The sequence below is a fragment of the Bos javanicus genome, chromosome 2, assembly GCF_032452875.1.
Source record: "Bos javanicus breed banteng chromosome 2, ARS-OSU_banteng_1.0, whole genome shotgun sequence".
NCBI lineage: Eukaryota > Metazoa > Chordata > Mammalia > Artiodactyla > Bovidae > Bos > Bos javanicus.
Genome location: NC_083869.1, coordinates 131,055,522 through 131,082,705, shown reverse-complemented (window position 1 = coordinate 131,082,705; position 27,184 = coordinate 131,055,522). Strand labels below are relative to the sequence as shown.

Genomic DNA, 27,184 nt, shown 5'->3' with positions numbered 1-27,184 from the left:
AGCATGATGGGCCTAGAGTCGCAGAGCGGATCCCGAACCACAAGCTAGGACTCAGGACCCCAGCCCAGGGCTCCTCCTACCCAGTGCCTCCATGGCAGGCTCTGTGTGCACTGAGATGCCTCAGTTCTCCTTTCCAGCTCATTCTCTCGAATCCAGAGGGGCACCCAGGGGTGATGGATGAGCCAGGCCTGGAGTCCCGTTCCAACTGACCTCTCCCTGCCCCAGCCAGCCCCCCAGCCCAGGGGGTGGGGACGGTGCCAGCAGCTTCCCCGCTCCCAGGGCTGGCTGGCTCTGCCCTGCAGAGACAGCCCAGACGTGGGCCAGGAGGAGGGCTGGGCAGGCGAGGGGCGGCCCCCAGGCTGGTGCTGGCCTCTGGGCAGAAGGCCCGTCCGCCCGGATCTGCCGGAGCAGCCTCGCCTCGTGCTTCCGCACCCTCGTCTGCAGGGTAAAGGAGACAGATGCGCCATGAGCCGGATGTGGACAGGTCACGCCCTTGGGACGGCAGGCTCTGGGTCTTTCTACCCCACGGGGAACCCCCAAGACCCCTCCCTCCCAACAATTCCCAAATCCCTTTCAGGCTCTCATCAAATTCTCCCAGTAACTCATGGGCAGAGGTGAGGCAGAATTTATTGGCCCCACTGTACAGATAACGAAACTGAGGCCCAGGGTCACCTAGCAAACTGAGTGGCAGAAGATTCAAACCTAGACACATAACTCTCACCCCGCAGAGGTGACGGAGAAGGAGAGAAGCCGGCCCAGCCCTGCCTTCCCCTGCCCTTTCCCTCCTCCCGACCAAACAGGAGCTAAGGGCTGGGACTGACCTGCTCGGGGTCACCTTCAGAGTGACAGCGTGGCTAACAGCCCTGCGGTCAGAACAGCGGCAATACAGGCGCCAGGACAGGGGGTGGGAGACACGGGCGAGCAGAAGTCAGCGGGTGCGCCCAGGCTGGACAGGCCCAACCCCTCCAGGCTGCGGGGGGGGGGGCCCCATGTCTTGGTCCAGCGCCATCCCTGGGGACCCCTGGCTGCCTGAGGCCTCTCCCCAACAGCCAATCCCCCTTCCCGGGGCAACGGTGCCCCCCACAGGGCCAGCGTCCAGGCCATCCGTCCCAGTCCTACCCAGGCCCCTGGCAGCTGTGCATACCAGCTGGGGCGTGTGCTGTTCAGATGCTTCCAGCTGGATCTTGATCTCGGGACACGCAGGGTCCCCCAACTTGCCGGCGTCGGGATGGGGTGACCGAGAGGGGCCTGGGGAGGGAGGCAGGAGGGAGCCACCTCACTGGCCGCGGGGAGGCACCAGGGAGACGGGGGCATGGATGGGCGGTCGGCACCAGCGTCCCCCAACCCCAGCAAGCCCCTCCCTCGAGGACTCCCACCCTCAACTCCCATCTTTACCCCCTTTAAAGCCCCATCAACTTTCAAGGCCCTTCTAGAAGCCATCAGTCCTCCAAGCCACCAACTACCATAATAGGCGGGATAAGGACCAGCCCACAGAGCCAACGTCAGTGGCAGGCCCATTACACACCCACCACCTGGGGCCTGAAAACGGGTCTTGGCCCTCCGTGCCCAGCCCTGGCCGGCCGCCCATCACAGGGGTGGGCGTGCCCGTGGTGGGGCTGGCCCTGCTGGTACCTGGGGAGCTGCCTCCGCTCGTGGTACTGATGCTGTCTTCCAGCCACGTGCTGTAGATGAAGGAGTCCCGCTTGTGGGGCGTGCCCGAGGAGGAAACACTCTCCTGAGGACGGGAGAGAGAGAAGGAGGGAGGTTAAGTCCTTGCCCACGGCACTGGCTGGCTCCCCCCTCCCCTCCTCACCCCCTCCTCTGATCCACAACCCCCCGCCCGACCGTGGCCCCTCTGCAAAGAGGGTGAGGGCCCAGCCATGTCTGCCCCAGGGGACCCCAGGAGAGCAGAGTGGGAACAGAAGCGGACACAGACACACACACACACTTCCACTCATCCGTGCATTCAAACACTGAGATTCTCGTAAGCCACGCCACCGAGAGAATTCGAGTAGGGTCCTGGCCCTCCAAGAGCTCCAAGTTAAGAGGAGAGACAGGCTGGGAAGAGACCAGCACAGTTCCAGATCCCAGGCTCCACGGGGTGGGGGCTTGGCGGTCTGCACGCTCAGCATCTGACACGGAGCCTGGCAGGGAACTGAAGGGTTGTCGAACGAAGCGTGATGGAGCGTGCCAAGGACAGAGCCCAGGGTCCGTGAGAGTGTGCTGCTGCTGCTGCTAAGTCGCTTCAGTCGTGTCTGACTCTGTGCGACCCCGTAGACAGCAGCCCACCAGCTTCCCCGTCTCTGAGATTCTCCAGGCAAGAAACACTGGAGTAGGTTGCCATTTCCTTCTCCAGTGCATGAAAGTGAAAGGGAAGTCGCTCAGTCGTGTCCGACTCTTAGCGACCCCATGGACTGCAGCCCACCAGGCTCCTCTGTCCATGGGATTTTCCAGGCAAGAGTACTGGAGTGGGGTGCCATTGCCTTCTCCAGTGAGAGTGTACAAGGGCCTCCTAACCTACCCTGGGACTGGAAAGTCAGGCTTTCTGGAGGAGGTGCTGTGAGGCTGAGCTGAGGAGGAGGAACAGAGCCAGTCAGACAAAGGGGGAGGAGGGAGCAGGCAGTGTTCCAGACAGCGGAGACGGCGTGTGCAAAGGCCCGGGGTAGAGCAGTAAGCCTGACTGGTTGGGGGACTGGAAGGAGGGAGCAGGCAGTGTTCCAGACAGCGGAGACGGCGTGTGCAAAGGCCCGGGGTAGACCAGTAAGCCTGACTGGGTTGGGGACTGGCTGAAGGAGGAGGGCAGACTGGCCAAAGGGTAAGAGAAGGGGCTTGGGAGGGAGGGGCTAGACCTCACAGACTGGGCTGTGTGGGGAACTGGGGAGCCACGGGAAGCTTCAGAGTAAGGGAAGGTCAGTCTACACTACTCCTCTGGGCTGGGTCTCCTGATCACAACTCAGCCACAGCCGGGCTCACGCTTTACCCCGGAGCATCATCTCCAGGGATCAAAGAGCACCCCTTTCACACTGCCGTGGGGCACCTCTCCTTCCTGGGCCTCTCACCAGGCCTGTGTCGTCCGCATCCACGCCCTCTGCTTCCTCCACGACGCTGGCGAAGCTGCTGGCGCTGGACGAGGAGCGGGAGAAGTCCTTCAGCACTTCTGCTCTCTGGGCCACTGTCTCCGCTCTGCCATGGACACGTCCCGTCAGCCAGCATCTGCGCTGGGCACCTCCTGAGCTGAGACCCCCAGTCCCTGCCCTCCCCGCCCAGGCAGGCCCAGCCTGCAGCCAGCCAAGCTCCTCCGTGGCACCTTATAGCTCCTGGGGCCCCTGAGCCTCCCTGAAACCACCGTCCTTCCTAACACAGAGATCCTGTCGGGCCCCAGTCCTGCTCCTCCCTACTGCCCCTGATGAAGCCCAACTCTCTTGGCTGTATGATCAAACGGAACTATTTATCTATACACCATTGGTTAATAGTTACACCATCGGCACCGTCAGCGAGTGCAGACTGACTCTGTGCCAGGCACTGATCTAAGTGTGTTGACCCCAGTTATCTCATCGCTATCATTGTCAGACCCATGTCACCAATGAGCAGACACCCAGACACAGAGAGGGTGGGCACCCAGCCTGAGGTGGGAGAGCAGGTGGGACCCAGGCCTTCCACCTCCACAGTCTCCTCCTTAACTCTCTCCCAGTTTCATTCCACGTCCAAGGGCTTTTCTCACCACAATCACCACCATATCACATTGATTATTCCAATGTCACCAATGTAGCCGGAGGAGCTCATGTAACACTGCACAGGATTTCCTGCCTTCTAGCCTCTGCTCAGAAAGAAATATCTACCCACTTGTTCCTTCCTCCCCTCTTTCTGGAGGAAAATCCACTGCGGGCCAATCTGTGTCTGCTGCCTGCAGTCTCACGCCTTCCCTCAAGTCCTAAAAAGTAGATTCACTTTTCAAACACCAGTCGGGGGGAGACACCTCCTCAAGGAGGCCCTCCCTGATTCCTCCTTGTGGGGGTGGGCGGGGAACGACCCTATCTGCTCGGCTCAGTCTTCCTGCCCCTGTCGCCTTTTCCTGGTTCCCTGTTCACCTGCCTGACTCTTCAGCCCAGGACGGGTCCTCCCCCCGGCCCTCTCACCTCCGGGGCTCAGCTGACAAGCAGCGAAGGGAGGGCGGCCTCCGGGCTGGCCTCTCTGCTCCCACCCTGGACCTACTCTCACAAGGTGACCAGGGTCAGCTTGTGAAAGCATCACTCCTCTTAAATAAAATCCTCCAAAGCCTCCTTGCTACACTTAGGATAAAATCCAAAGTTCTCAGGCTTCCCTGGGGGCTCCGTGGGAAAGAATCTGCCTGCCGATGCAGAGAAGATACAGGTTTGATCCCTGATCCGGGAAGATCCCACGTGCTGTCGGGAAACTAAGCCCGAGCACCACGAGCCGCAACCACTGAGCCCGAGCACCCTAAACACTGAGCCTGCGTGCCGGAAGTACTGAAGCCCCGATGGAACACTGAGCCTGCGCGCCGTAAGTACGGAAACCCCGATGGCCCAGGCTCCACGACAACGAGAAGCCTGCGCCTCACAGCTGGAGAGTAGACCCCGCTCTCCACAACTAGAGAAAAGCCCGCGCAGCAGTGAAGACCCAGCACGGCCAAAAATAAATAAAAATTTAAAAAATATTCAAAGTTCTCACATAGCCTTCAAAGCCATGACCCAGACCCGGCCCAACTCTTCAGCTTCCTCCCACCGTCAACGACCAGGCAGGCCCAGCCTCACTCACTCAGCTCCAACGACACCACCCTTCTGCCAAGCCTTCAAGCACGCCTCAGGGCCTTTGCACGTGCTGTGCTTCCTACCTGGAACCCTCCTCCCTCTACCCTGCCATCATCAGTCCATCCTAACAGGGCCAACTCCTCACTCAGCTCTCAATTCCAACCTCACCCCTCGGGAGACGTCTTCCCTGAGCCCCCAGCTAACCCCAGCCATTCTTCATTGCAACCTCTGCTTTATTTTCCTTCTGTCGTAGCTACCTGGAAGTAGCTTACTATATTGTGTTACTCTGGACTGTCAGCTCTGCGAGGCAGGGGCCGTATGTCCAGCTGACTGCAGTCTAGCAGAGTGTGGCATGCACAAGGCACTCAGCGGGTGTGTGTCAGAGGAGGACCCAGGAGAGTGCCCGGGCCCCCCTGCTGCCCTGGGGGTGGCCATGTCCACGTTCCCGGGCAGCCCTGGGCCCAGACGAGGGGGAGAAAGAATGGGCCCGCCACACCCAAGCCCCCCCCCCCCCCCGCTCAGCATGCCCCGAGCCCCAACCTGTTTTTGGTCGTGGGCATCTCTGGGGAGCTCTGAGTGGATGAGTTCTCCGACTTGGGCTCCTGGGAGACGTGCCCGCTGTCTGGGGTCTTCTGGCCGGCCGGGGGGCTCTCCCTGTGGGGCACATGGGGGCGGCGAGGGGATTCAGCACCAGGCCTGGCCTGAAGGGTAGAAGGAGCCCCTGGTGGGGAGAGGAGGTCCCGGGCGCTCCTGCCTCGTACCCACACCCTGTATCCTCAGGGGCCAGCCCCAGAACGGTCCCTGCAGCCCCTGGGCTGACCAGGGGGGAGCAGGAACTGTGGGAGCACCTACGTAGAACGTCCTTGGGAATTCCCCGGCGGGCCAGAGTTTAGGCCTTGGCACTTTCAGTGCCACGGACTCAGGTTCAATCCCTGACCTCAGAACTAAGATCCCACAAGCCGCACAGAGAGGCCAAAAAGAAAAGAAAGAAAGAGATAGGACATCCCCCACGGATGGGGGTGTAAGTGTCCCCCATAACGGGTAAGGAGACTGGAGTCCAGAGATGAGAAGAGACCTGCCCAGGTACGCGCAGCCAGGACGTGGCAAAGCCAAGACGCGAACCCTGGATTCATGGGATTCTGGGCTCTCCTGCCTGTGAAGGGAGGGCCAGCTCACTCCTGAGACCTCAGCGCACCTGGCGCCCGGCTTCGCACGCACGGCGCGCACCCCCACAGCCAGCCCCGTGCCGCTGGTTGTGTCCTTATCCCTGTTTTTTTCTTTTTCTTTTTCAGATTAGGACAATGAGGCTCAGAGAGGTTCAGTGACTTTCCCGAGATCACACAGCCGCAGCCTGATGAAGACCGGATTCACAACCCTCTGCTTCCCCGAGGGCTCCGTGCTTCTCATGCGGCGGGCGCGGCCCACACCCCGCCTACACTGATGTACTTACAGAGCTCCGCAGACCCCAGCTCTGCCCCTCCCCAGCTGCGCGACCCGGGCCAGGCCCTCCCCTGACCTATGGCTCCCGGGACCAGCAGAGCTGGGACTGGGTGGCGGCGGCTTGCGTGAGATGACGAGCTGGCGCACAGCAGATCCTCGAGGGCGCGGACAGGAGGGGAGAAGGCTGGGGCTCCCTGTTGTCTGCTTTCCTTGGCCGCTGAATGGGGGTCGGCGCAGGGGTGCGGGGTGGGAGGAGGAGCCAGAGGGGACGCAGGAGCCATCCCGCCCCGCTGCCCCGCCCACCTCTTCTCCTGCACCTCCTGGATGTTCTCGATGCCGATAGCGCTGCTGCGGCGAGAGCCAAACGGACCCGACTTCTTCCTCGTGGGGCTCTTGCCAGGGACAATCAGCGACTGTGGGGAGAGGCCCCAACTCAGTGCTCACCTGCTCCTGGAGCTCCAGGGACCACCCCCACCCCACCCCAAAGGCCACCCTGGGGCCCTGCTGCCCAGGCCCTGAAGCAGAGGACTGTCCATTGCCCAAGAGAGCCAACCTAGTTTACAGATAAAGGAAAACAGGCCCAGAGACGGCAAAGGGGCCCCCTGAGGTCACACAGCAGGTCTGGACCCGGGATCTTAGGAAAAGGGGACAGAGGCCTGAGTGGGGGGCTGGACAGCCGCTCTGGGCTGGGGTGGGGAGGGAGGCCAGGTCCTCAGAGCAGCAGCCCCCCGGGCGTTACAGGACCTACAATGGAGGGCAGCGGGGAGAAAGCAGGCGCAGCCACCCAGGCACTGCCCCACTCCAGCCCTGCTGGGGAAGGCTCTAGCTCAGCAGGTGAAAGATCCCTACTTAAGTTTCCACAAACACTACTGTGGGTCATCCCAGGCACCAGAAGCAGGCCCCCCATCCCCGCCGGCTTCTCTGGGGCAGGCAGGCAGGATGGGGGTCCCCAGGGAGGGACGGAGGGGCAGGAGCCCCCAGGTCAGTTCACAGTCGGGACCAGGAAGGGGGGCAGAGGAGGGCAAGGTGCTCCATGCAGGCCTGGCGATATTGGGGGACGTGCAGCTGGGTGTGGGGTCTTCAGGTACCAGATCCCGGCGGGGTCTGGGCCTGAGTCCCAGGGGCCAGGGCAGGGCCAGAGCCCCTGGTGGGGGTGGAGGGGGCCTGGCTCTGGCAGAGGTACCAGGCCCCAAAGCTGGTTGCTGAGTGCCGTCAGAGCTGCTGGCACTCCATCCCGCCTGGCCCTCGGGCCTGTCCCCGGGGTTGGGGGGTTGGGGGTCGGGGGGCAACGTCCCCAATATGGCCTCCGTCCTGAGAGCGAGCAGAGAACAGCGCGTGCAGACAGCCTCCAGAGCCGGTGGCCCCGCGGACGACAACCTCTTCCACGGTTCCTATGCCTATGGCACTGCCTCGGCGTCCGAATCTACTGGCACTTTTCCCGGGAATAAGCAATGACTGGCAAGCGGCAGAGGGCGGGGGCAGAGAGAGACAGAGAGTCAGAGAGACAGGGATGGCAGGACAGGGAGACAGAGAAGTGAGACAGGGAGAGGAGGGACAGACAGACGAGGACAGAGGAGAATTGGGCAGGGGGTTAAGACAGACAAGGCCGGGGAAAGAAGCAGAGAAGAGGTGGAAGGAGACACAGAGAAGAGAGGCGAGAGATTGACAGTCACACGAGAAGGGGCACAGGGTGAAACAGACAGACAGACAGACAGAGACGGCCCCAGCGGTGAGACGGACAAGAAGAGACCGAGAGGGGAGGCACAAAGGGAAAAGCGAGGGAGGAGACGGTGCGAAGCAGAGGAGAGGGTGTAAAGAAGGTGCAAGAGGAGAGAATGCACAAGTACAAGCCAGTTGGGGGTGGCGGGAGAAGGGGAGAGGAGAGAAAGGGAAGGAAAAGGAGGCCACGAGGAGAGAGGGGGAAGTGTGCAAAAACAAAACAGAAATGGGTCTGGTTACTGCCGTGGCGGGCGCTGCTGGCCTGGCCCTGTCCCCGGGGCCCCCTCTGCAGCCACCCGCGGGAGGCGGGGCCCCACTGGGGGGAGGAAGAGAGTGGCTGGGGCATCGGGCTTGGAGGAGGGCGGGCTGCGGCTCCTGTGCCGGTGGGCTTGGTGACGGCTGGGAAACAGACGACTCGCCTTGCTCCCCTGGCCAGGCCAGACCCCAGGGCCGGGGTGGGGGCGGGGGGGTCCCTCCTGTCACAGGACACAGCCTCACAGCACTGAGCACAGGGCTTGCTTGGCATGCAGCTGACAGTCAATAAATAATGGATGGGAGGATGGATGGATGGATGGATGGATGGAAGGATGGATGGATGGGTGATAGAAGGAAAGACGGATGGGGAAGGGACAGCAAAGCAGCAGGTGCAGAGCTCGGGGTTGGCCGCTGGGCAGTGGAAAGCGGACAGGCCTGCCGCCGAAGGCCTTTTTCATCCTGTGCCCAGCACACTCTCTGTGTGTTAGTGGCAGAGTCCCACAGAGCTCGGCAGACAGGAGGTGATCACTCAGGAGAGGTTCACACAGAAGCCCAGTTCCTGACACACAGTAGGCAGCCACAACCACAAGGGCTCTGTGAGCACACAGTGGGCGCTCACACAGCTCGCTTCCCCAATGCGTAATGGGCATTCACCGATATCCAGGGCTTATCAGAGCAGGCCATTTCCCGATACACAGTAGGTTCTCATACAGCAGCTCAGGGCCTGGGCACACGGCAGACATTCACAGAGGCAGGTCCACACAGGAGCCCAGGGTCTGACACACAACAGGGGCTCGCGGACACGCAGGGCCGGGCCCCCAGGAGACGCCCACAAGGTGCACGTCCACACAGCAACCGGGCCCCCATCCACAGCGCACGGCAGCCCAGGTCCGGACACACAGTGGTGCCCAGCAGCATCTCAGAGCCAGACACACAGCAGATGCTCACGTAGAGACCCAGGTCCTGACACAGTGTGCACCCACAGCCCGACACACAGTAGGTGTTCCCAGAAACTCAAGGCTTGGTCAGAGGTGTCCACACAGCAGCCCCACTCCCAGCGTACGACAAGACAGGAGGTGTTCCCTAAAGAGCGTGATAGAGGGCTGACACGCTGCAGGAAGTCCGGGCTGAATAAAGGGCCCGGAGGAGGGCGGGGAGCGTCAAGGGGCTGGAGAGGGGGCTGCAGGGTCTCAGGGTCACAGCCCGGGAGCCTGACCCCCTGGACAGCAGTGGCGAGACCTAGCCTAGAGTCTGGGGTGGGCCCTGGGACAGCAGGGTTGGGGGGCGGGGGCGGGCGGGGGCGGGCACTCACTATTCCAGCTGCCTTGGCCAGGTCGGGGTTGTTGGGCGTGAAGCTCCCGCTGTGGCTGGTGGACACGGTGTGGGGCTTCTTGTTGCTCAGCCCCATGGCATCCATGGACTGGCTGCGGCTCCGGATGACCCGCTGCGAAGGTGGGGCAGGGAGTTCTTAAGGCCCCCTCCCTCGGGGAAACCCGGGAGCCACCCACCGATGCCACCCTAGGTGACCCCGGTGAGTCCCTTCCCGCAAGTCCACACGGGAGTCAGCTCCACCCGTGCAGAGGGCTGTGTAGGTCCCGGCTCTGCCACTAGCTGGGTGACCTCAGGCAAACCACTCCACCGCTGAGCCTTGGAGCCTCACGACCTGTCGTGCGGTTGTAAGGACCACAGGAGATGCAGAGTTTTGACCTAAAGCATGTGCAGAGAACGCCCCAGAAACGCCAGTTTCCTCCTTTTAAGGGTCTCCTGGAGCCTGCTTCCTGCTTGCTTTTCTTTCCGCCCTCCCTCCCCTCCTTGCCTTTTTCAGACAACCTGCCCAGAAAGCTCAAGTCGGGCCGGGGTTCTCTACCTATCCTCTCACTCAATCCGCCCCTGGAGGCAGGCACTGCTACCAGGCCCATTCTCCACGTGATGAAAACAAAGCAGAGGTGGGTCTGGGACCCAGATGCCAAACCCAAAGCCTAGGCCGTGGGCTCTGCTGTCTGAGAAAGGCTGTGACTTAATCCAGTGCCCACCAGATGCTGGGTGCCTGGATCCCTCCCTCAGAGAAGACAGCCCAGGCCCACGTCCACCCCACCCACTTGCTGTCTGCTCCTCGCAAAGGTAGGGTTCTCCTCAAGCCTCTTTCTCAAAGGCGGTCTGTTCGCCTCAGCCCAGGGCAGAACTTGGGCGGCTTGGGCTAATCCTCTTATGCAAACCCACATCTCCAGCTCTGTAGCCTGCCCTGGGGTAAAGGTGAGGCCCTGCCAGCCTGGCTGGGCACCTGGAGGATAGGCAGTCCTCCTCCTGTGGGTGGAGGCAGAGGGGTCATTGCCTGGGGACCTGTGGGGGGGGGGGGTTGGGTGCGGTGGTCCAGGCCCCGCAGTGGGGCGGTGGGGGAAGGGAACTTGCTCTCTCCTCTGCCTCTCAACTTTGGACGGTAGTCGCCAAGGTAAATGGGCACAGCTTTGCATTTTGTTTCTTAACTTACATTACACTGATCAAATTGCTTTACAAATAATTCTCAACAGCTGTACGAGGTAAGAAGCCTAAACAACAGATTTGAAAAAAAAAAAACAAAACAAAACTGAGGCTCAGAGAATGCTCAAGCGGGTAAGTGGAAGGGCTGGAACCTGAACCCAGGGTGTCTATGCTTTTACCACTAAGCTGAATATTCACTGGAAGGACTGATGCTGAAGCTGAAACTCCAATACTTTGATCACCTGATACGAAGAACTGACTCACTGGTAAAGACCCTGATGCTGGGGAAGATTGAAGGCGCGAGGAGAAGGGGACGACGGCATCACCGACTCGATGGACATGAGTTTGAGTAAACTCTGGGTTTTGGTGATGGACAGGGAGGCCTGGCATACTGCGGTCCATGGGGTCGCAAAGAGCTGGACACGAACTGAACTGAACTGAACCAGAGACAGCCAAAGCGGGTCACACGGGCCTAACGCCATGCAGATCAGCTCCTTGTTCACGTTCCTTCCTGGACCTCTGGTTTCTTTCCCTCGGTCAGGACACGGGGGTCCTCTCTTCTCTGCCCTGACCTGGCAGCCACCACCATTGGCAACAGAGCGCTCCTTCCTTCTACCGTCCAGGCAGACTCCGCCCCCAAGCTTAAGCCCCGCCTCCAACCATCAGCTCCTCCTCCAGCCAGAGCGCACCTTACAGCTCCCAACCGTGGCTCTGCCCCGGCAGAGCGCGCGCGCACGGCCACGAGTCTTTAGGCCCACGCTAAAACCTGGGTCACCCTGAGGCTCACCGTCCTCCGGACTCTACCCCAGGTGGGCCTCTACCCCAGGTGTGCGCCCACCTGGCCCGAGCTCGCGCCTATTAGCTCCACCCCGAGCCACGCCCCCACGCAACCCCACCTCCCGGGCGAGTCCGCCTGTAGCCACACCCCCTACCTGGTCCTGCCCCGCACCCCTGCACCTCATCCCCACCGCGTCCCCGCCCCATCCCCGCCGCGTCCCTCCGCGCGCAGGTGGACCCCCGCCCTTCACCTTGAAGGACTCAAAGAAGCCGCCACCCCCGCCGCCGTTTTCCATCTTGTCCTCGTCGCCGCCCAGGCCCATCATGGACTGACTGTGGATGTGCAGCTCCTCATAGAGCGTCTCCAGGAGGGCGGCCCGTGTCCGCTCCTGTGGGCCCAACCATCAGGAGAGACCCCAGGGATCAGTCCTTCTTCCTGCACTTGGAATCCCGGCCGCCTTCTCTGAGTGGGAAGTGGGCCTGGGCCCCAGACGCCTCTACCGGTTTCCCTCGGGCCCCTGCGCAGCTCCAGCAGCGCCCGGGGGTCTCACCACAGCTCCTCTGAGATCTTGCTTCCCCACGCCCCACCTCCACTGTGTCATCTGTGCCGTCAGCCTACCTCCGAGCCCCTCCTGGGCATTCCATAGGAACCCCTGCTTCCTCTCCCTGGATTCTGGCCCTGCTCACTGGATTCTGGCCCTGTCGGATCCATCCTTCCCCTAGGCGGCCCTCCCTAAGGCCAAGGTCTGAACATGGCTTTTCCCTTCCCAGGAGGCTCGGCTGAAATTCTAGGGGGTGGTGGGTCCCAGTTCCAAGAGCCCATGCTCACCTCCAGCTTGGCAAACTTCTCTGCCTTGTAGCAAGCATATTCGGCATTGATCAGCTTTGTCAGCAAAAATTCCTGGAACTCAGGCCCCTGAGAGCCCCCAACGTGGAGAAGAGAAAGGGGGGAGGTCAGGGGAACACAAGAAACCGGGGGCTGAGACGCAATGAGTCAGGGGCTGGGGCTCTGCTGGGTTCTGTCCTCTTCACTCCTGGAAGGGCACCTCCCTGAGCTCAGTGCCCCAGCCCAGGCGCCTGTGAGAGGCCCCCATGCCCTTCATGGCTGCCCACCCCTCAGGAGAGCTGGGTCGGGGGTCTCCCACCGCCTCGGTCTGGGAGATCTGTTGGGGGATTGGAGCTAAGGCTCCTTCTGAGAGATGAGAGACGTGTGCCCCCACCCCCAAACATTGTAGAAGACTGAAATTGTCAAAAAGACAACAGAGGGGAGGGAAGGTCACAGAGTCTGCTATGCAGAATGTAAAGCAATGATACAGTCTACTCTGTGACTTTGTGAAACAGTCACAGTTCTTATCAAGATGGACAGAAAAGCTGGGCCCCAGCCAATCCGTTAGGGGAGCCTGGCTGCCCTGGCACCCAGGGGGGCTCCACGACCTAGTACAGTGCACTGTGCACCCCAAGGCCCCCACCCATTTAGTCCTGCTCTGCCCACGGCGGGGCTGGGAGCTGCCCCTCACCTTCCGAAACACAGCGGGGTCCGGGAGGGGTGGCCCGAAGAAGGGGACGTCATCTCTCGCAGTGACGGACACCTGGAAGGGAGGGTGGGTGTCCCTGGGGGGTCCCCACACCAGCCAGAGACCCCTGATTCGCCTCTCTAGCCCGATGCTTGGCACAGGGCTGCCCCTTGGCTGGGGACATTCGGTGACTACAGATGGGGTAAGCAGACCCCAAGTTTTCAGCGGCTCCATCCTTGGTCTTGAATTTGAGTGGTGAGGAGGGGTGGAGGGTCTCTGGGCTCATGAGGGCCAAGAGGAGGAGGAGAATAAAGAGCGGAAGAGGGTAAGCAGCCTTTTTTAGGGGAGGGACTTCAAGCAGCAGAGAGGATGGGATGGGAATCCTCCGCCATCATCCGGGCAACAGCTGGGCTCAGAGCCCTCCGGACAGCACGCCTATTCAAACCTGGGAAAACCGAGGTTCGGAGAGGCCTTGCAGCGAGTGAGGACGGGGCTAGGAGGGTGCCCTCGGGAGGCTCCGAGATCACCCACCTTGTAGAGGGGGCCGTCAGGGCCCCCGCCCTCGGCCTGCACCACCACGTAGGCGTGCAGGAAGTTGGACGCAATCATGTCCGGCACAAACGGCGTGTTCTCGTCCTGGAAGACCACAGCCACGATGTCGTTGCCAATGTGTCGCTTCCGCTGCAACTGAACACAGGGCCACAGCCTTTCAGCACCTGGCAGGGGGTGCGGGGAGGGTGCCCACCGGGGTGGAGGGGGGCTGGGGGGTAGGCAGAGGGGCATATCTAGGGAGTGGCTTCCCCTCCAGAAAAAGGTGGCGAGAAACTGGTCTTAAAATTGTTTTTGTTTTCTTGGAATTCTGTGGCAGAGGAGAACACTGAGGCTGAGAGAGCAGGGGCCTGTAAGGTCTTCCAGTGACCTCGGGGACTTGGATCCAGGCCCCTGGTCCCCAGGCCCTACCTCTCTGCCCTCCTCCTGTCTAAACACCCCACACATGGCCCCTCCTGCACAAGTTAAGTTCCGCTCGGTATATATGAGTTGCTAAATTGAACAGAGAACCTTATTCAAAGAAAATGAAAAGACATTAAGGGTAAGGAAGAAACGTTTCCATTTTTCTCCCATGATGCCTTCATCCGCCTGGGGTGGAGGCGTGGGGGTCTCAGGGAGAAGGCAGGCAGCCCCCAGGAAGCTTAGGGCACAGTGGCAGATCTCCGAGTTCAGCTCGGGGAGCGTGCCTTGTGCTTGCTCATCACCAGGCCTCTGCAGAAGGCGGGAGCCATTCTCCCCAGGAACACTCCGCCTCCCTCTCCCACCTCCTCTGCAGCCAGAAGTCACTTGATCTTGAGCGCTTTGCCTGACTCCCACCTCTGCCAAGTCTAAGTGCCCCCGAGTGACCTGACAAAGCCCTTCACTCCCGCTAAAAATCCTCACTTACTGAGCTCCTGCTCCATCGCCACCAGATCCTGTTCTAGCCACTCTGTGTGCATCCTCTCACTTGGGCTCACCTGTGAGGTAGGTGCCATTATTGTCCCCATTTCACAGATGTGGAAACTGAGGCTCCCACAGCATCACAGCCACTTTTCACCCTGCCCCAACCAGAGAAGGCCACAAGTCGGGGGACTGGATCATTTCCCTCTCTCTATCCCAGGGCCCACTGAGTCTGGTGTGGTGGACGCTGAAGGAGCAGGTAGATGGATGAACAGGAGGACAGGCAGAGGGCTACCTGCTGGGCGTCTCCTTCTGTGTAGGGCAGCTTGGTGGACACGTGAAACATGATCTCCTTGTTGCGGAAGTTGCAGTACACAGACTCGGTCCCCGTCTGCCCGTGGGTCACGTCCAGGCCTCCTCGGAACCTGCCCCAGGCCCCCCCAGGCCACAGCTCAGTCTCCAGCCCCAGCCAGGCCTCGGTGGGACCAGGACGGGGGCTCCGTCCCTGCCCAAAGGCATGGGTCGGATTCTCATCTGCCTATCCCAACCCAGGGCTCACCCCTTAAAGTCCTGCAATTTGACCTTCTGGCCCAGAAACTCGAGGAACTCCACGAAGGCAGGGCTCTCCTCGTTGGTGCTGAAGAGTTCTTCCTCGGAGGTCTGGCAGGGGGGCAGGCACACAGAGGGCAGAGGTCATCAAGCTGGGGTGCCATCCCCCACTCACACCCAGGAAGGCTGGAAGGGGGACCTCTGGCAGGCCTGGGGTTCCTGAGCTCGAGTCCCCAGGTAAGGGCTCTCCGTGGCAAAGCTCTGAGGCCCCAGGTACATGGGCAGATGGGAGAAGGGGACCGCATACCTGCCCGAGCTTCTGATAAATGACTCCGAACTTGAAGTTATTGCTGATAACGTGCTCGTCGAAGGTGACAATGAGGCGAGAGGCCTGCAGGGAGAGGGTGACGGGTGAAACACACTGCCTTTATTTTCCTTTTTTAATTTGTATTTTATATGGGTGTATAGCCAATTAACAATGTTGTGATGGTTTCAGGCACACAGCAAAGCACCTCAGCCAAACATACCCATGTATCCATGCTCCCCCAAACTCCCCTCCCATCCAGGCTGCCACATAACTGAGCAGAGCTCCCTATGCCATACAGTAGGTCCTTGTCAGTTATCCATTTTAGATATCGCAGTGTGTGCATGTCCTTCCCAGACTCCCTAACTATCCCTTCCCTCCATCCTTCCCCACTGGGAACCATAAGTTCACTCTCTTAAAGTCTGACACACCGCTTTTTCAAGTTCCTGTTTATGGCTCTACGTGCCAAGCACTGTGCCAGGCACTCCACATGCATCATCTCATCTTCTTCTTGGAAAGGGTCCGTGAGGGACTCTCACTGCCCTCATTTCACAGATGAAGATGCCCAGGTTCTGAGAGCTGAAGGAACTGACTTGCTTAGGTCAACAACTGCCAAATGGCAGAGCTGGGGCTTGAACTCAGGTCTGTTGGATTCCAAAGCCTAAGCTCACTGCTCCTGAGTTTTGCCCACGAGCTCCCACCCCAACTCTGCTCTAACACCGGCCTGATGTCCAGCTCTTCTATGAAGTCATCTCATCATTCTAGGACAGGCCAAGTCCCGCCACTGTGCTGTGGAGCCTTGAGCAAGTTCCCCTCCTCATCTTGTCCTCTTCTGTACCTGGGAGGTGGGACCTGATCACTGAGACCCTCCTTCAGGGGACCTTTCCTGGACCACTCACTTCTCAGGGACCTCACCTTGCTGGGGAATTCAGTCAGAGCCACAGGCTACACCTGTCTTTCAGGGTCCAGCTCTTTTGAGAAGCCCTCTGGCTCACTGTGGAGAACGCAATGGCACCCCACTCCAGTACTCCTGCCTGGAAAATCCCATGGACAGAAGAGCCTGGTAGGCTGCAGTCCATGGGGTCGCTAAGAGTCGGACACGACTGAGCAATTTCACTTTCACTTTTCACTTTCATGCATTGGAGAAGGAAATGGCACCCCACTCCAGTGTTCTTGCCTGGAGAATCCCAGGGACGGGGGAGCCTGGTGGGCTGCTGTCTATAGGGTTGCACAGAGTTGAACATGACTGAAGCGATTTAGCAGCAGCAGCAGCAGCAGCAGCAGCAGCAGCAGCTGGCTTACTGAAGACTAAAGCCCCTCTCCTTCATCCCACACTATCACAGTGACTTCAGCACCCAGCACCAGAGCTGCAAGTGCAGCTGCCATCTGCTGGGTGGTACCTAAGGAGGCGCCTGTGTTACTCTCTCCCCAGGTCCCCTCCGGAGTCAGAAAGCAAGGCCAGTGGAGCCTTGGCTCGGGAGCACAGATGACCCTTAGATGGGTCCCCAAATGGCACTTGAGAATTTCCAGAGGCAAGAAAGACTTGCCTCCAAGGCAGACAGCACTGGGTTCAAATGTGGACTTCCTTATCTGCTGGGCGTCCCTAAGGCAAACCTTTCTGGGCCTCTAGTTCCTCTTCTACAAACCGCGGACTTTGCAGGATTATTGTGAGGATTAAATGAGAGAACTTAGGGAAAGTACCCTGCACAGCGCAGGTGCCCAATACATGCTTGATCTCCTAGTTACCCACCCTCCCCAGGTCCAGCCATACCTTGGGGTACAGCACAGGATAGAATCGATCCACATTCACGTCCTCACACACCAACTGCAGCAAGAGATAAGTGAAGGCCTGAGGGTGGGCCCTCTGGGCCTCCCGGGCCAAAGTCGGGTGGCAGGGACAGCAAGACAGCAGAGATGTGCAGTCAGGGCTGAAGCAGCCTGGGCGTGCTGTCACTCAGAATAAGGCAGGCAGAACTGGGGCCCCTGTCTCCAAACGGTGCCCAAAGAGTGCCCCAAACACACAGCCCACGTGTCAGGGGAACGCGGAAGGGGCAGGACCCCAGAGACAGGCCGCAGCACCCAGACCAGGATCTGGGGCTAAAGCCGAGGGTCTGCAGGGGCCAGGCCGCAGCCCAGCTCTGGGCCCATGGGGGCTGCCTGCAGGGCTCCGCCCAATGGAGCAGACGCCTCACCTTTGCCATCTGGACCACGTTGGGGAACTCAGTGAGGCAGGAGATGGGGATGACGTCGTGGTATGTCCGGCACTTGGTCCTGGGAGAAGAAAACCCACGCTGAGAGGTGAGGAAGGGGGAAAGGGAGACGGGAGCCCCGCCCCAGCCAGTAAGACCAGGAGGGGCAGACCTCCGGGAGGTCCAGAGGGGAGGAGGGGCCAGGGCTGGCCTAGGTGCTGACCTGCTGTGCAGCCTCAGGAAAACCGCCTGCCCTCTCTGGGCCTCCATTAGAAGAGCGGGTAAACTGGGATGGGCTTGCAGACCCTGAGTCCGCGGCCCTCCCTGCTCGCAGGCCCCCTCACCCCGCCCTCACCTGAGCAGCAGCCGCAGGTGTTCCTGGTCCCCGATGACATCATACTTGAGTGAGAAGACAAGGTGGCCCAGGGCGGTGTCCAGCGAGTAGTAGTTAAAGTGCTCCTGGGGGGAGGGGGGCCAAGGGAGCGAGCCAGGCTGAGCCTGAGGCTTCCAGAAACCCACCCAGAAGGCCAGCTCCCCGCGGGGCGGGGGTCCCTCCCCAAGCAGCGGATGTCCGGGCTGACAGCACACTCTGCCTCAGAGAGTGCGTGTGTGTGTGTTAGTCGCTCAGTCGTGTCTGACTCTTTGCAAATCCCGTGGACTGTAGCCTGCCAGGTTCCTCTGTCCATGGGATTCCCAGGCAAGAGTACTGGAGCGGGTTGTCATTCCCTTCTCCAGGGGATCTTCCCAACCCAGGGATCAAACCTGGGTCTCCTGCATTGCAGGCAGATTCTTTACTGTCTGCGCCACCAGGGAAGCTCTCAGAGACATGCATTTAAATCCCAGCTTTGTTGCTGGCCAGCTGGGCAACCTGAGAAGGCCACCTTACCTTTCTGTGCCTCTGTTTCCTAGTCTATAAAGTGGGAGTGAGGCCAACTACCTTGTGGGAAGGCGGCGGGGACTGGGAGAGGCAGTGCCTGAAGCAGAGAAGGGGTTCCTGAATGTCTATAGTAACCTCGGCTCTCTGAGTCCTCAGCAAGGTCAGGACCACATCTGTATGTACATGGCATCTCCCAGCCCCTACCCTTCTCCGAGCTGGCCACACAGTATCTGTGTGTGTGTGTGTGCGTGTGTGTGTGTGTGTGTGTGCGCGCACGTATGCATTCAGTCATGTCCGACTCTTTTGCGACCCCCTGGACTGTAGGCCACCAGTCTCCTCTGTCCATGGGATTTTCCAGGCAAGAACACTAGAGTGGGTTGCCATTTCTTACCCCATGGGATCTTCCCGACCCAGGGATCGAACCTTTTGTCTCCTGCACTGGCAGGCGGGTTCTGCACCATCTGGGAAGCCCACACAGTAGGTGCTCAATAAAAATATGTCGACTGACTGACTGTTCAACTCGTAGCTCTGTGGCCCCCGAAGCCAGCACCCGTGAGAATCAGGAAATCAGGAAACGAAACATCATGAACACACTGGGCGGTTGGCCTGGCTGGCTCCCATCGTCCCGCCGTACCTGGGAAGCCGCGGGGTTGGGAAGAAATACTCCCCAGGGCCCAGGGGAGACTGCGGCAGGGCTGGCACCCCTGAGAGCAGGGCAGGGCTGGCACCTCCAGGTGGGGAGGCCCCAAGGCCAAGGACGGGAGTGCCAGATTTTACCCCACGTGACCCTGGGCTCTCCTGCCAGCTTGGCTCCCCAGCCACGCCCACGCCAGGAGTCATCATCGAGGAAGGAAGTCCTATTTAGCAAGAACATTAGAGTGGGTTGCCATTTCCTTCTCCAATGTATGAAAGTGAAAAGTGAAAGGGAATTCACTCAGTCGTGCCCGACTCTTCGCCACCCCATGGGCTGCAGCCCACCAGGCTCCTCCGCCCATGGGATTTAAATATAAACAGCTGCACTCAAAGGGCAGGAGGAAAAAAATGCAGGGGCCAGGGGATGGGCCCTGCACATCCACAGCTCAGGGGCGTCTGCAGGGACCTGGGGCAGAGGCCTCCCAGCCCTGCTTGGGCACAGGGTAGTGGAAACCCCCAGTGCTTGGCACCATGTGCAGAAGAGGAGAGGCAGGCACTTGGCAAGGAGGGCTGCACCAAGGCCAAAGTCACCCTAACCTCTGCCAGACCAGGGCCCACCGCTTCCCCAGTCACCCTGCCTGGAGGGGCGAACGGCCCTGCCCCTCTCCGCGGGCCCCCGGCCCCTCCTCTCTGTGCTGCTAACCGGACCCTGGTCATTATGCTTCCCCCAGGAACTCCTGACCTGTACCCCTTCCGATCCTCTGGTGCTCATGGCTCTGCCTTCGTCCCGTCACTCACCGCTGTCACTCATCACTCTGTTAGCAAACCCCTCTGAGTGCCAACTGTATGTGCGGTCACACAGTCCCCCGGGTCTCACCAACTAAGAGCCTCCGGACTGTGGGCTCCTGGGATGCAGGTCCCCCTCCACTCACGGGTGCAACCCCCTGCCCGGCTCTGGGTCTGTCCCCAGGCGTAGCTCCTGAGGCCGAGCCTGCTGGTTTGGTTCCCGTCACCCTTTAGCACCCACACCCACCAGGACCAGGCCAACGCCGTGGACCCAGACTCAGCACACGCAGCTCCTCAACACCTCAGAGAGTCGTGCATCCTTCCCGCATGTGTGCAAACACACATGCCGCACACAAACGCGCACACATATAGGCCTGGGAGCGAATGCCAGGAACGTGACCACGTGTGTGCGTGCATGCTGAGTCGCTTCAATCGTGTCTGATTCTTTGTGATGCTATAGACTGTAGCCTGCCAGGCTCCTCTGTCCCTGGGATTCTCCAGGCAAGAACACTGGAGTGGGTTGCCACACCCTCCTCAGGGGACCTTCCCAACCCAGAGACTGAACCTGCGTCTCTCATTCTCCTGCATCGGCAGGCGGGTTCTTCACCTGGGAAGCCGGCAGGTCTCAATGGAAGGTCAGCCAGAGCCAGGTCCAGCTCCGAGCTCGGTAACTGTGTGACCTGAACCGATCCACTGTGCCTCTGAGCCTCTTGTTTCCTCTTCTGGAAAAATCAGGACAGTCCTGCTGTCCCAGAGTTAATTATGAAGGGGTAATAACAGCTAACATTTCACTGAGCACCTACTAGGGGCCAAGCGTGGTTCTCAGTGCTTCACATGTACTTCTATCATCCTCATTTTTATAGATGAGAAAACAGGCTCAGGAAGGTTAGACACCTGCCCAAGGTCACTCCACGAAGCAACAGAGGAGTCAAGAAGCGCCCTCAGGTCACGAGACCCCAGAGCCGGCGCAAACATTCCACCACTGCACTCGTAATTGATGGCACCTGGAGTGTGGTCCCGGCGTGTGACCTCCTCCCCAGCTCCCGCTGCCTCGTCCAGCAGCTTCTGCCCAGGAGCTGGGCGATGCCAGCACACGCTGTATGGGGCAGGGGCCTGGATCTGGGGCAGGTGGTGGCATAGGGGCTGCCCCCGTCCAGGTCACCCCATCGCCCACCTCAAGCTGCCTGAGCACACAGCCTGGGTCTGTTTTGTTCGCTGCTGTATCACTGGCGCCCAGAACCGGACCAGGCACCCAGCTGGCGCTCATCACTCGCTCACCCTGATTGAGCACTTGCCTGGCGCCAGAGGCCTTTCTATACGCCTCACAAATAGCATCGCGTTGAAGGCATGAGGTGGGAATCACCACCCTCTCCGTTTGTACAGGTAAAGAAACCAAGGCACAGAGTGGGAAAGCCACTTGCCCGGGGTCCCACGCAGTCAGAGGCAGACTCTGCTAACCACTACGCCATCATGCCGCCTTGGTGCCATCCATATTTGCTGATTGAATGAGCGGATCCACAACACATGCTCCCTGGACTCCTGGGATGGCCGGCCAGCCCAGCCTCCACCCCCAGGGTTGCGCAGTGACCCCCTCCGCACCCAGCCCGGCACTCCCAGCCCAGCGGGCCACCCCACCTTGCCGAGAAAGTGCTTTCGGTAGAGGCGGGCGGTGTGGTTGCACTCCAGCTTCACCTTGGTCGTGGGCGACTGCAGCGGCTCTGTCTCTGGGATGCTGGTGATTTCGTGATTGGTGCCTTCAATCCAGTAGCCCCCAAACTGGGGCAGCAGGATCAGGGGGAAGGGCCCTTCTCGGCCCAGGACCTGAAGGAGCACTCAGCTGAGGGTCACCCACCCTGCACCTCGGTGGGGGCCTTGGGACACCCCCCCCAACTTGGACCCGGAGCCACTTCTGTCATGGCTGAGGGGTACCAGGGCATAGCCTGGAGCCTCCGAGGGTCCCCCGGCTCACACCCAGGGCCCCCTCCCACCTATTTGGTTGGCCAGAAAGTTTGTTCGGGTTTTTACAGACGATGGGACGGAAAAAACCCAAAGGAACTTTTTTGCCAAACCAATACTAGCTCGAACCCTTCTCCTCCCCCTGCAGGCCCAGACCCAGACACACACAGCCTCGGAGGATGGGGGTGTGGGGACAGGTAGAACTGGGGGAGGGGGTGGGGCGTGACGCTGGCCGAGAGGCTGGCATGTGGGCTCAGACGCCTAAGGGTTTGAGTGGGCTCTGAAGTCCTGGGCCTGGAAACGGAGGCTCCAGCACCCACAGCAAGGCCTGCGGTCAGGCTCGTGACAGGAAGGAGGACCTGGGTGTCTGGACTCCCTGCTGGAGCGCCTCCCAGGCTCAGGGTGGAGACCAGCCCCGTGGGGTCTCCGGCTGCTTACCTCGTGGACACTCGGGTACGGAATGTAGTCCTCCTCTGTCTGCAAAACAGGGCAGGGCAGAGGTCACCCCTTTCCTCCAGCCTCCCCAGGACACCTGTGGTTCCGCCAGCATCACCCACCCCCGCCCCCAGGCTGGAGGAGTGGATGGGGCCGTATCCTCACCTCCCCATCCCACGGTGGGGGGCTGGGGGGTGACCCCACGAGGCAGGGGCTGGGGCAGGCTGAGCTCGCTAGGTGCTGGCAGCCTCTTCCGAGCCTCCCTCTGCCCGGTGAAAAGGAGGCACATAGCCTCCCCAGGAGACACACCTCTGGACGGGTGGCCCTCAGTGCATGGGAATGGCTTGGGGGGCTGGTTACATGGACTGCTGTGCCCCACCCCCAGAGCTTCCCAGGCTGTGGGTCTGGGTGGAGCCCAAGAAGTTACATGCCAACCTGCCCTCCAGGTGACGCTGATGCGTCTGGTCTGACGACCACACTTTGAGCAGCCTGGCTCTGGACAAAGCATGAGCCTTGTAGCCATGAAAGCCCTCATCCCTACAGCCCTGGGCCCACTCCTACAGGACCAACCGGTCTTCTTGGAGGGCAGGGGTCCCCAGTCACCCACCACAGAGCTCGATACCTATCAGGAGGGGCCCTACAGCCCCCACGCCAAGAAAATTCTGAGTCTCAAGAAACTCCACACGTGTCTTTCAGTCCTGAGTTTCCTGGCAGTCTCCTCTGGAGGCTGGGGGGGCCACCGGGCCACCCCCTCCCCATCTCCTGCCCCCACCCCCCTCAGTCTTCCCAGGCAGGGGCTACAAGGTGCGAGGAGCACACGCCTCCGGGTCCTGGGTATAGCTGGCTTCAAGGAAAACCTCTTACAGCAGGCTGTGAGGGATGCGGCTTCAGTTCTGGGAAGGGGGAAGCCTGGAGAGGCACGGAGAGTTTACAGCGGAGTGGAGCTGGTGAGGAGGAGTGGAATAAGGGCCCCAGGCCTATAGCAAGCGAGGGGTTCTCCGCATCTAGGCCTCCCAGAGCACAGGGACTAGGTGTGCCCGGCTTCCCCCTTGGCCTTAGCACCTGGCCGGCAGTGAGACCGCTCCAGGAAAGGATGCTGGGTCCTCCTGGGCTGGCTGCTCCACTCGGCCATCACATCTCCCACCTCTAGAAAGGGGGCCTGCCTCCCCCGTCCCCATCCCCTTCCATCCCCAAGCCCTTGGGAGTGCACTGCTCGGGAAGCCGACTGCCCCCAGAAGGGTGGAGTGGGACCAGTGTCCAGACCTACTTTGAGGGGTGGTGGGAAGGAGCATCGCTGTTCATCCATCCTGCTTCCCTGCAAAGAGAAGGCAGCACAGCCCATCATGGCCCTGCCGTGCCCAGTGCAGGGCCGCTCCCCGCTGCAGGCAGCACCCCCTCCAGGTAGATGGTGATGTTTGGGGGCGGGGTGGGAGTGGGGGCTCCCAGGGCAGGGTGCTGGGTACCCAGGCCTCCGGCCTCGGAAGGGCGGGCCCTCCTAGAAGGCCCTGGGGCTGAGGGAGGCGGGCAGCAGCTGGGGGCGCTGGCCGCTGCTGGGAGTGGGGGCAGGGCTGATGCAGGAGCTGGGGAGGGAGGGAGGCGTCTACACAGATGCGCCGCTGGGTGGGAACGGAAAGACAGAAAACTCAGAGAGGCAGAGAAACAGAAAGATGGCGGGGGACAGGGTCTGAAGGGTGAACCAAAGCTCAGGCAAGCTCCCGAGCTTTGTTCAAGTGCCATGCCCACACCTCCCAACACCTACCCGAGCCAAACAGCAGGCAAGGGGCCTGGAAGACCAGAGTGGAGGAGCGGAGGGGTCAGGCAGGGGGATGGGGGCTGCCCTCCCCGCTGCAGCCCAGCCTCTGGTTGCCCCGTGCCCTCTTCCCACTCCACATGGGGGTCCTACAGAGCCTGCGACGCTCTTGGGAGACGGGGGATGGTCTGTGTAGGCGAGGGTGGGTTGAGGTGCTGAACCCGGCTGCCTCCACAGGAATGGGAGCTGGGGAGACCCAGGTGGGCCCTAGGCCCCGGGGGTCAGCCAGGGAGCTGGGCATTATCAGTGCCTGTCCTCTCTTCTGACCCCGACGGGGAGCTCTGGACGCCGCACCGTCACCATCTCCTCCTGGCACGGTCTGCAAGAGCTCCCGGGCCGGTCCTCAGAGAGATGTCGGGCTGAAGATACAGCAAGGGCCGCCCCCCAAGCCCCAGCCCCGCTCCCTCGGTGGCTCCCTAGAACAGGCTTCAGAGCCCGCCTCACCTGCATCTTTTCAATCATCTCAAACAGATCTGTGTTCTGCAACAGAGATGGGGAGAGCAGGTCAGCGCTGGGGTGGCCCCGCAGACACCGCAAGTCCCCAGGGTATCTCCACCCACCCCAGCCCTCCCGGTTCTCCAGCCCTCGACCCATCCCTGGGGATCTGTCCGAGCAGCAGAGGGACCACAAGGGACGCCGTTTAGGCTGGGGCTCTGTGCCACGGACTGGGAGAGTCTGACCAGCTGCCTCAGGCTGTCCACCCAGAGTCCAGGACCCTTTCCAGGCAGCCCACCCCAAGTGATGCTCTGCCCCAAAGGAGGGCCTCAGATGAGAAGGCCATGACCTTCAGGGAGAGACACACCTCCCTGTCACCGCAGGAGTGGCAGTGCCACGATCGGCCCACGAGCCCCTCAGAGGAGCCCCAGGTCGCAGCTCCAGAGATGAACCCAGCTGGGATCCTGGGGAGGGTCGGTGGTGCCACCCACCTCTGGAAGGAGGACCCCACCCTCCCCACCAAGCAGTGTGGGCTTTGGGGCTGTTGGGGGGCCGAGAGAGGATGCTGAGATGTCCCACTGGCCTGATACCTGAGTGTGAGTGTACACACCCTCACCTACCTGTGTGTGAGTGCACACACACCCTCCCCTACCAGCGTGTGAGTGCACACACACCCTCCCCTACCAGCGTGTGAGTGCACACACACCCTCCCCTACCTGCATTTGCGTGCACACACAGCCCCTCCTCCCCCTCACATGGCCACCGGGCTCTCCCGAGGCCAGCCTGGGCACACACGGGGTTAATCCAGCCATCTGCCAGCTGTGCTTGGCAGCTTCGGCCTCTCCAGCGCCAACTCCCTACGAGCCTTCCTGGAAGGCGGCATCCTTGCTGGCTGGCAGGGCTGGGGGCTGGGCCTGGGAAGCCCCTGGAGTCTCTAGGAGCACGCCCCTCCCCCAGCACCTTCAAGGCCTCAATTCAGTCGGCTCCTGCTGTCCAGCGGGGGCACCTCTGGAGCTCACACACACGTGCCGTGGGGTTGTACACCAGGAAGCACATATGCCTTCTCTCTCTCTCTCTCTCTCTCTGGATCAAACACACACAGGCCTGCACGCCAATATTTAAACACGGTCTCACTGTACCAAAGAAAGCAAACACACAGAAACCCACCGCACAAACCCACCAGGTCTGTGTGCACCACTTCTTAGACTCAGAGCTACACACGAACACACACAAACACATATCAGTGTTCTATGTCACACAACAGCACACTCCCTCACACACACACAGGTCCAAGTCCCCCAGGAGCCACACACACAGAGGCAAACCCATCCCTGTGTTTTGCTCTGCTTGCTTTTAGTCGCTCAGTCCTGTCCAACTCTTTGCAGACCCCACGGACTATAGCCTACCAGGCTCCTCTGTCCATGGGATTTCTCAGGCAAAAATACTGGAGCAGGTTGGGTTGCCATTTCCTTCTCCAGGGGATCTTCCCAACCCAGGGATCGAACTCCAGTGCCTCCTGCAGTGGCAGGTGGGTTCTTCACCACTGGGCCCCCTGGGAAGCCCCACCCATATGAAAATCTGTGCAACTGCACCAGTAATTGCACACAAAGCTACACAGACACCACACGACTGCTCTCAAGACCGTGTTTTGAGCGATACAATAACACGCGCTTGCAGACACAGGCAGGTATGTTCATGGAAGCGGAGCCACAGAGCCCCACCCCCACCCACAAGCTCACCGTCCCCGTCAGAGTCACACACCCTGTGTAACAGACACGCCAGACTTGATCCCACAGCACTCGGAGAAAAAGAAAAAAAGCATGCAATAGCTAGGGGAGTGCTTAATTGCCAAGGATGAGGGGCTTGGGTCTGAACCCTCCCCCCAACCACGCAGACAGAGCTCTGTGAGAGATCACCAGACACGGACACCCCTCGTGCACCCCGCTGTGAGGCCTGCCCACAGAAACGCCCACCCTGGAAAACGCACGACAGGTGTCCCAGGAGATGGGTGACCTGCGGCCCTCGTGGCCACACCCGACACTTGAGAGCTTGGAAGAGACAATTCCACAGCAGTGCCGGCGGAGACCACAGACTCACAGTCCAGGCAGGCAAACACGCCTGTCAACTAACACGCTGTACAGCGAGCAGCGTCTGTTGTACCTTGTTCAGCAACAGCGGTCGTGTGCCCGAATGAGCCACACAGCCTCGACCCAGCACAGGCCCAGCGCCGGCCATCCCGGGGCACCCGTGTCCTCCAGGACACCCCACTTGGGGTGACCTCACACGGCCAGGAGCAGGCACCAGGAGTCGCAGCCACCTAACACTGACACAGGGCTCACTGTCACCCAGGGCACGCACAGCAACAAGTGACACCGCAGATCCAGCCTCACTCGTGCACCAGACGCCCTGACACAGGAAAGGCTGGGAGCCAAGTGGCCCAGGGCTCCAAGCAGAGTTACATGGTGACATCCAGACCCCTCGTTAAGGGGGGTAGGGGATGATGAAGTGGTCCCAAGGCTATCGCGTGCGCGCGTGCACACACAAACACACACACGGAGTGCCCCTCTAGCCCAGAGCCACAGCACCACCATGGGCACTCTGTTGCTCAGGCAGCTGCAGAAAGAGCCCAGGGCCTGGGACCCCAGGACAGGGGTGTGCCCTGTGGCCGCGGTGGCCGGGTGTCAGACCAGAAGCGAACACACCCTCCATGACGGAGCCTCGCACACCCGCCCTGCCCGGGACAGAGCCCGCCGGGCTCCGAAGAAGTTGGGCCGAACCGTCTCTGGCGGGCACCCCTCGGCCTTCGCCCCGGTCCTCACCTGCCAGCCGG

General features: G+C 60.8%; 1 protein-coding gene across 2 annotated transcripts in view; it reads right to left on the bottom strand.

The window, feature by feature from the left end:
• Positions 1 to 380: 380 nt before the first annotated feature.
• RAP1GAP (RAP1 GTPase activating protein) overlaps positions 381 to 27,184 on the bottom strand; it is a 51,606-nt gene continuing 24,802 nt past the window's right edge. The window contains exons 4-26 of one of the 2 annotated variants that reach the window (XM_061394144.1): positions 24,364 to 24,399; positions 23,377 to 23,424; positions 22,113 to 22,151; positions 21,354 to 21,539; positions 17,778 to 17,881; positions 17,426 to 17,504; positions 17,005 to 17,058; positions 15,237 to 15,320; positions 14,940 to 15,040; positions 14,676 to 14,805; positions 13,484 to 13,639; positions 12,956 to 13,027; positions 12,268 to 12,354; positions 11,690 to 11,827; positions 9,496 to 9,627; positions 7,587 to 7,664; positions 6,513 to 6,622; positions 5,310 to 5,423; positions 3,060 to 3,183; positions 1,633 to 1,735; positions 1,145 to 1,248; positions 822 to 863; positions 381 to 438 (exon numbers count right to left, since the gene is read on the bottom strand). In XM_061394144.1, the coding sequence (XP_061250128.1) occupies positions 855 to 863; positions 1,145 to 1,248; positions 1,633 to 1,735; positions 3,060 to 3,183; positions 5,310 to 5,423; positions 6,513 to 6,622; positions 7,587 to 7,664; positions 9,496 to 9,627; positions 11,690 to 11,827; positions 12,268 to 12,354; positions 12,956 to 13,027; positions 13,484 to 13,639; positions 14,676 to 14,805; positions 14,940 to 15,040; positions 15,237 to 15,320; positions 17,005 to 17,058; positions 17,426 to 17,504; positions 17,778 to 17,881; positions 21,354 to 21,539; positions 22,113 to 22,151; positions 23,377 to 23,424; positions 24,364 to 24,399 (2,088 nt within the window). In that variant the 3' untranslated portion in view covers positions 381 to 438; positions 822 to 854. The remainder of the gene's footprint in view (positions 439 to 821; positions 864 to 1,144; positions 1,249 to 1,632; positions 1,736 to 3,059; positions 3,184 to 5,309; positions 5,424 to 6,512; positions 6,623 to 7,586; positions 7,665 to 9,495; positions 9,628 to 11,689; positions 11,828 to 12,267; positions 12,355 to 12,955; positions 13,028 to 13,483; positions 13,640 to 14,675; positions 14,806 to 14,939; positions 15,041 to 15,236; positions 15,321 to 17,004; positions 17,059 to 17,425; positions 17,505 to 17,777; positions 17,882 to 21,353; positions 21,540 to 22,112; positions 22,152 to 23,376; positions 23,425 to 24,363; positions 24,400 to 27,184) is intronic. The other variant, XM_061394147.1, reaches the window with a different exon arrangement.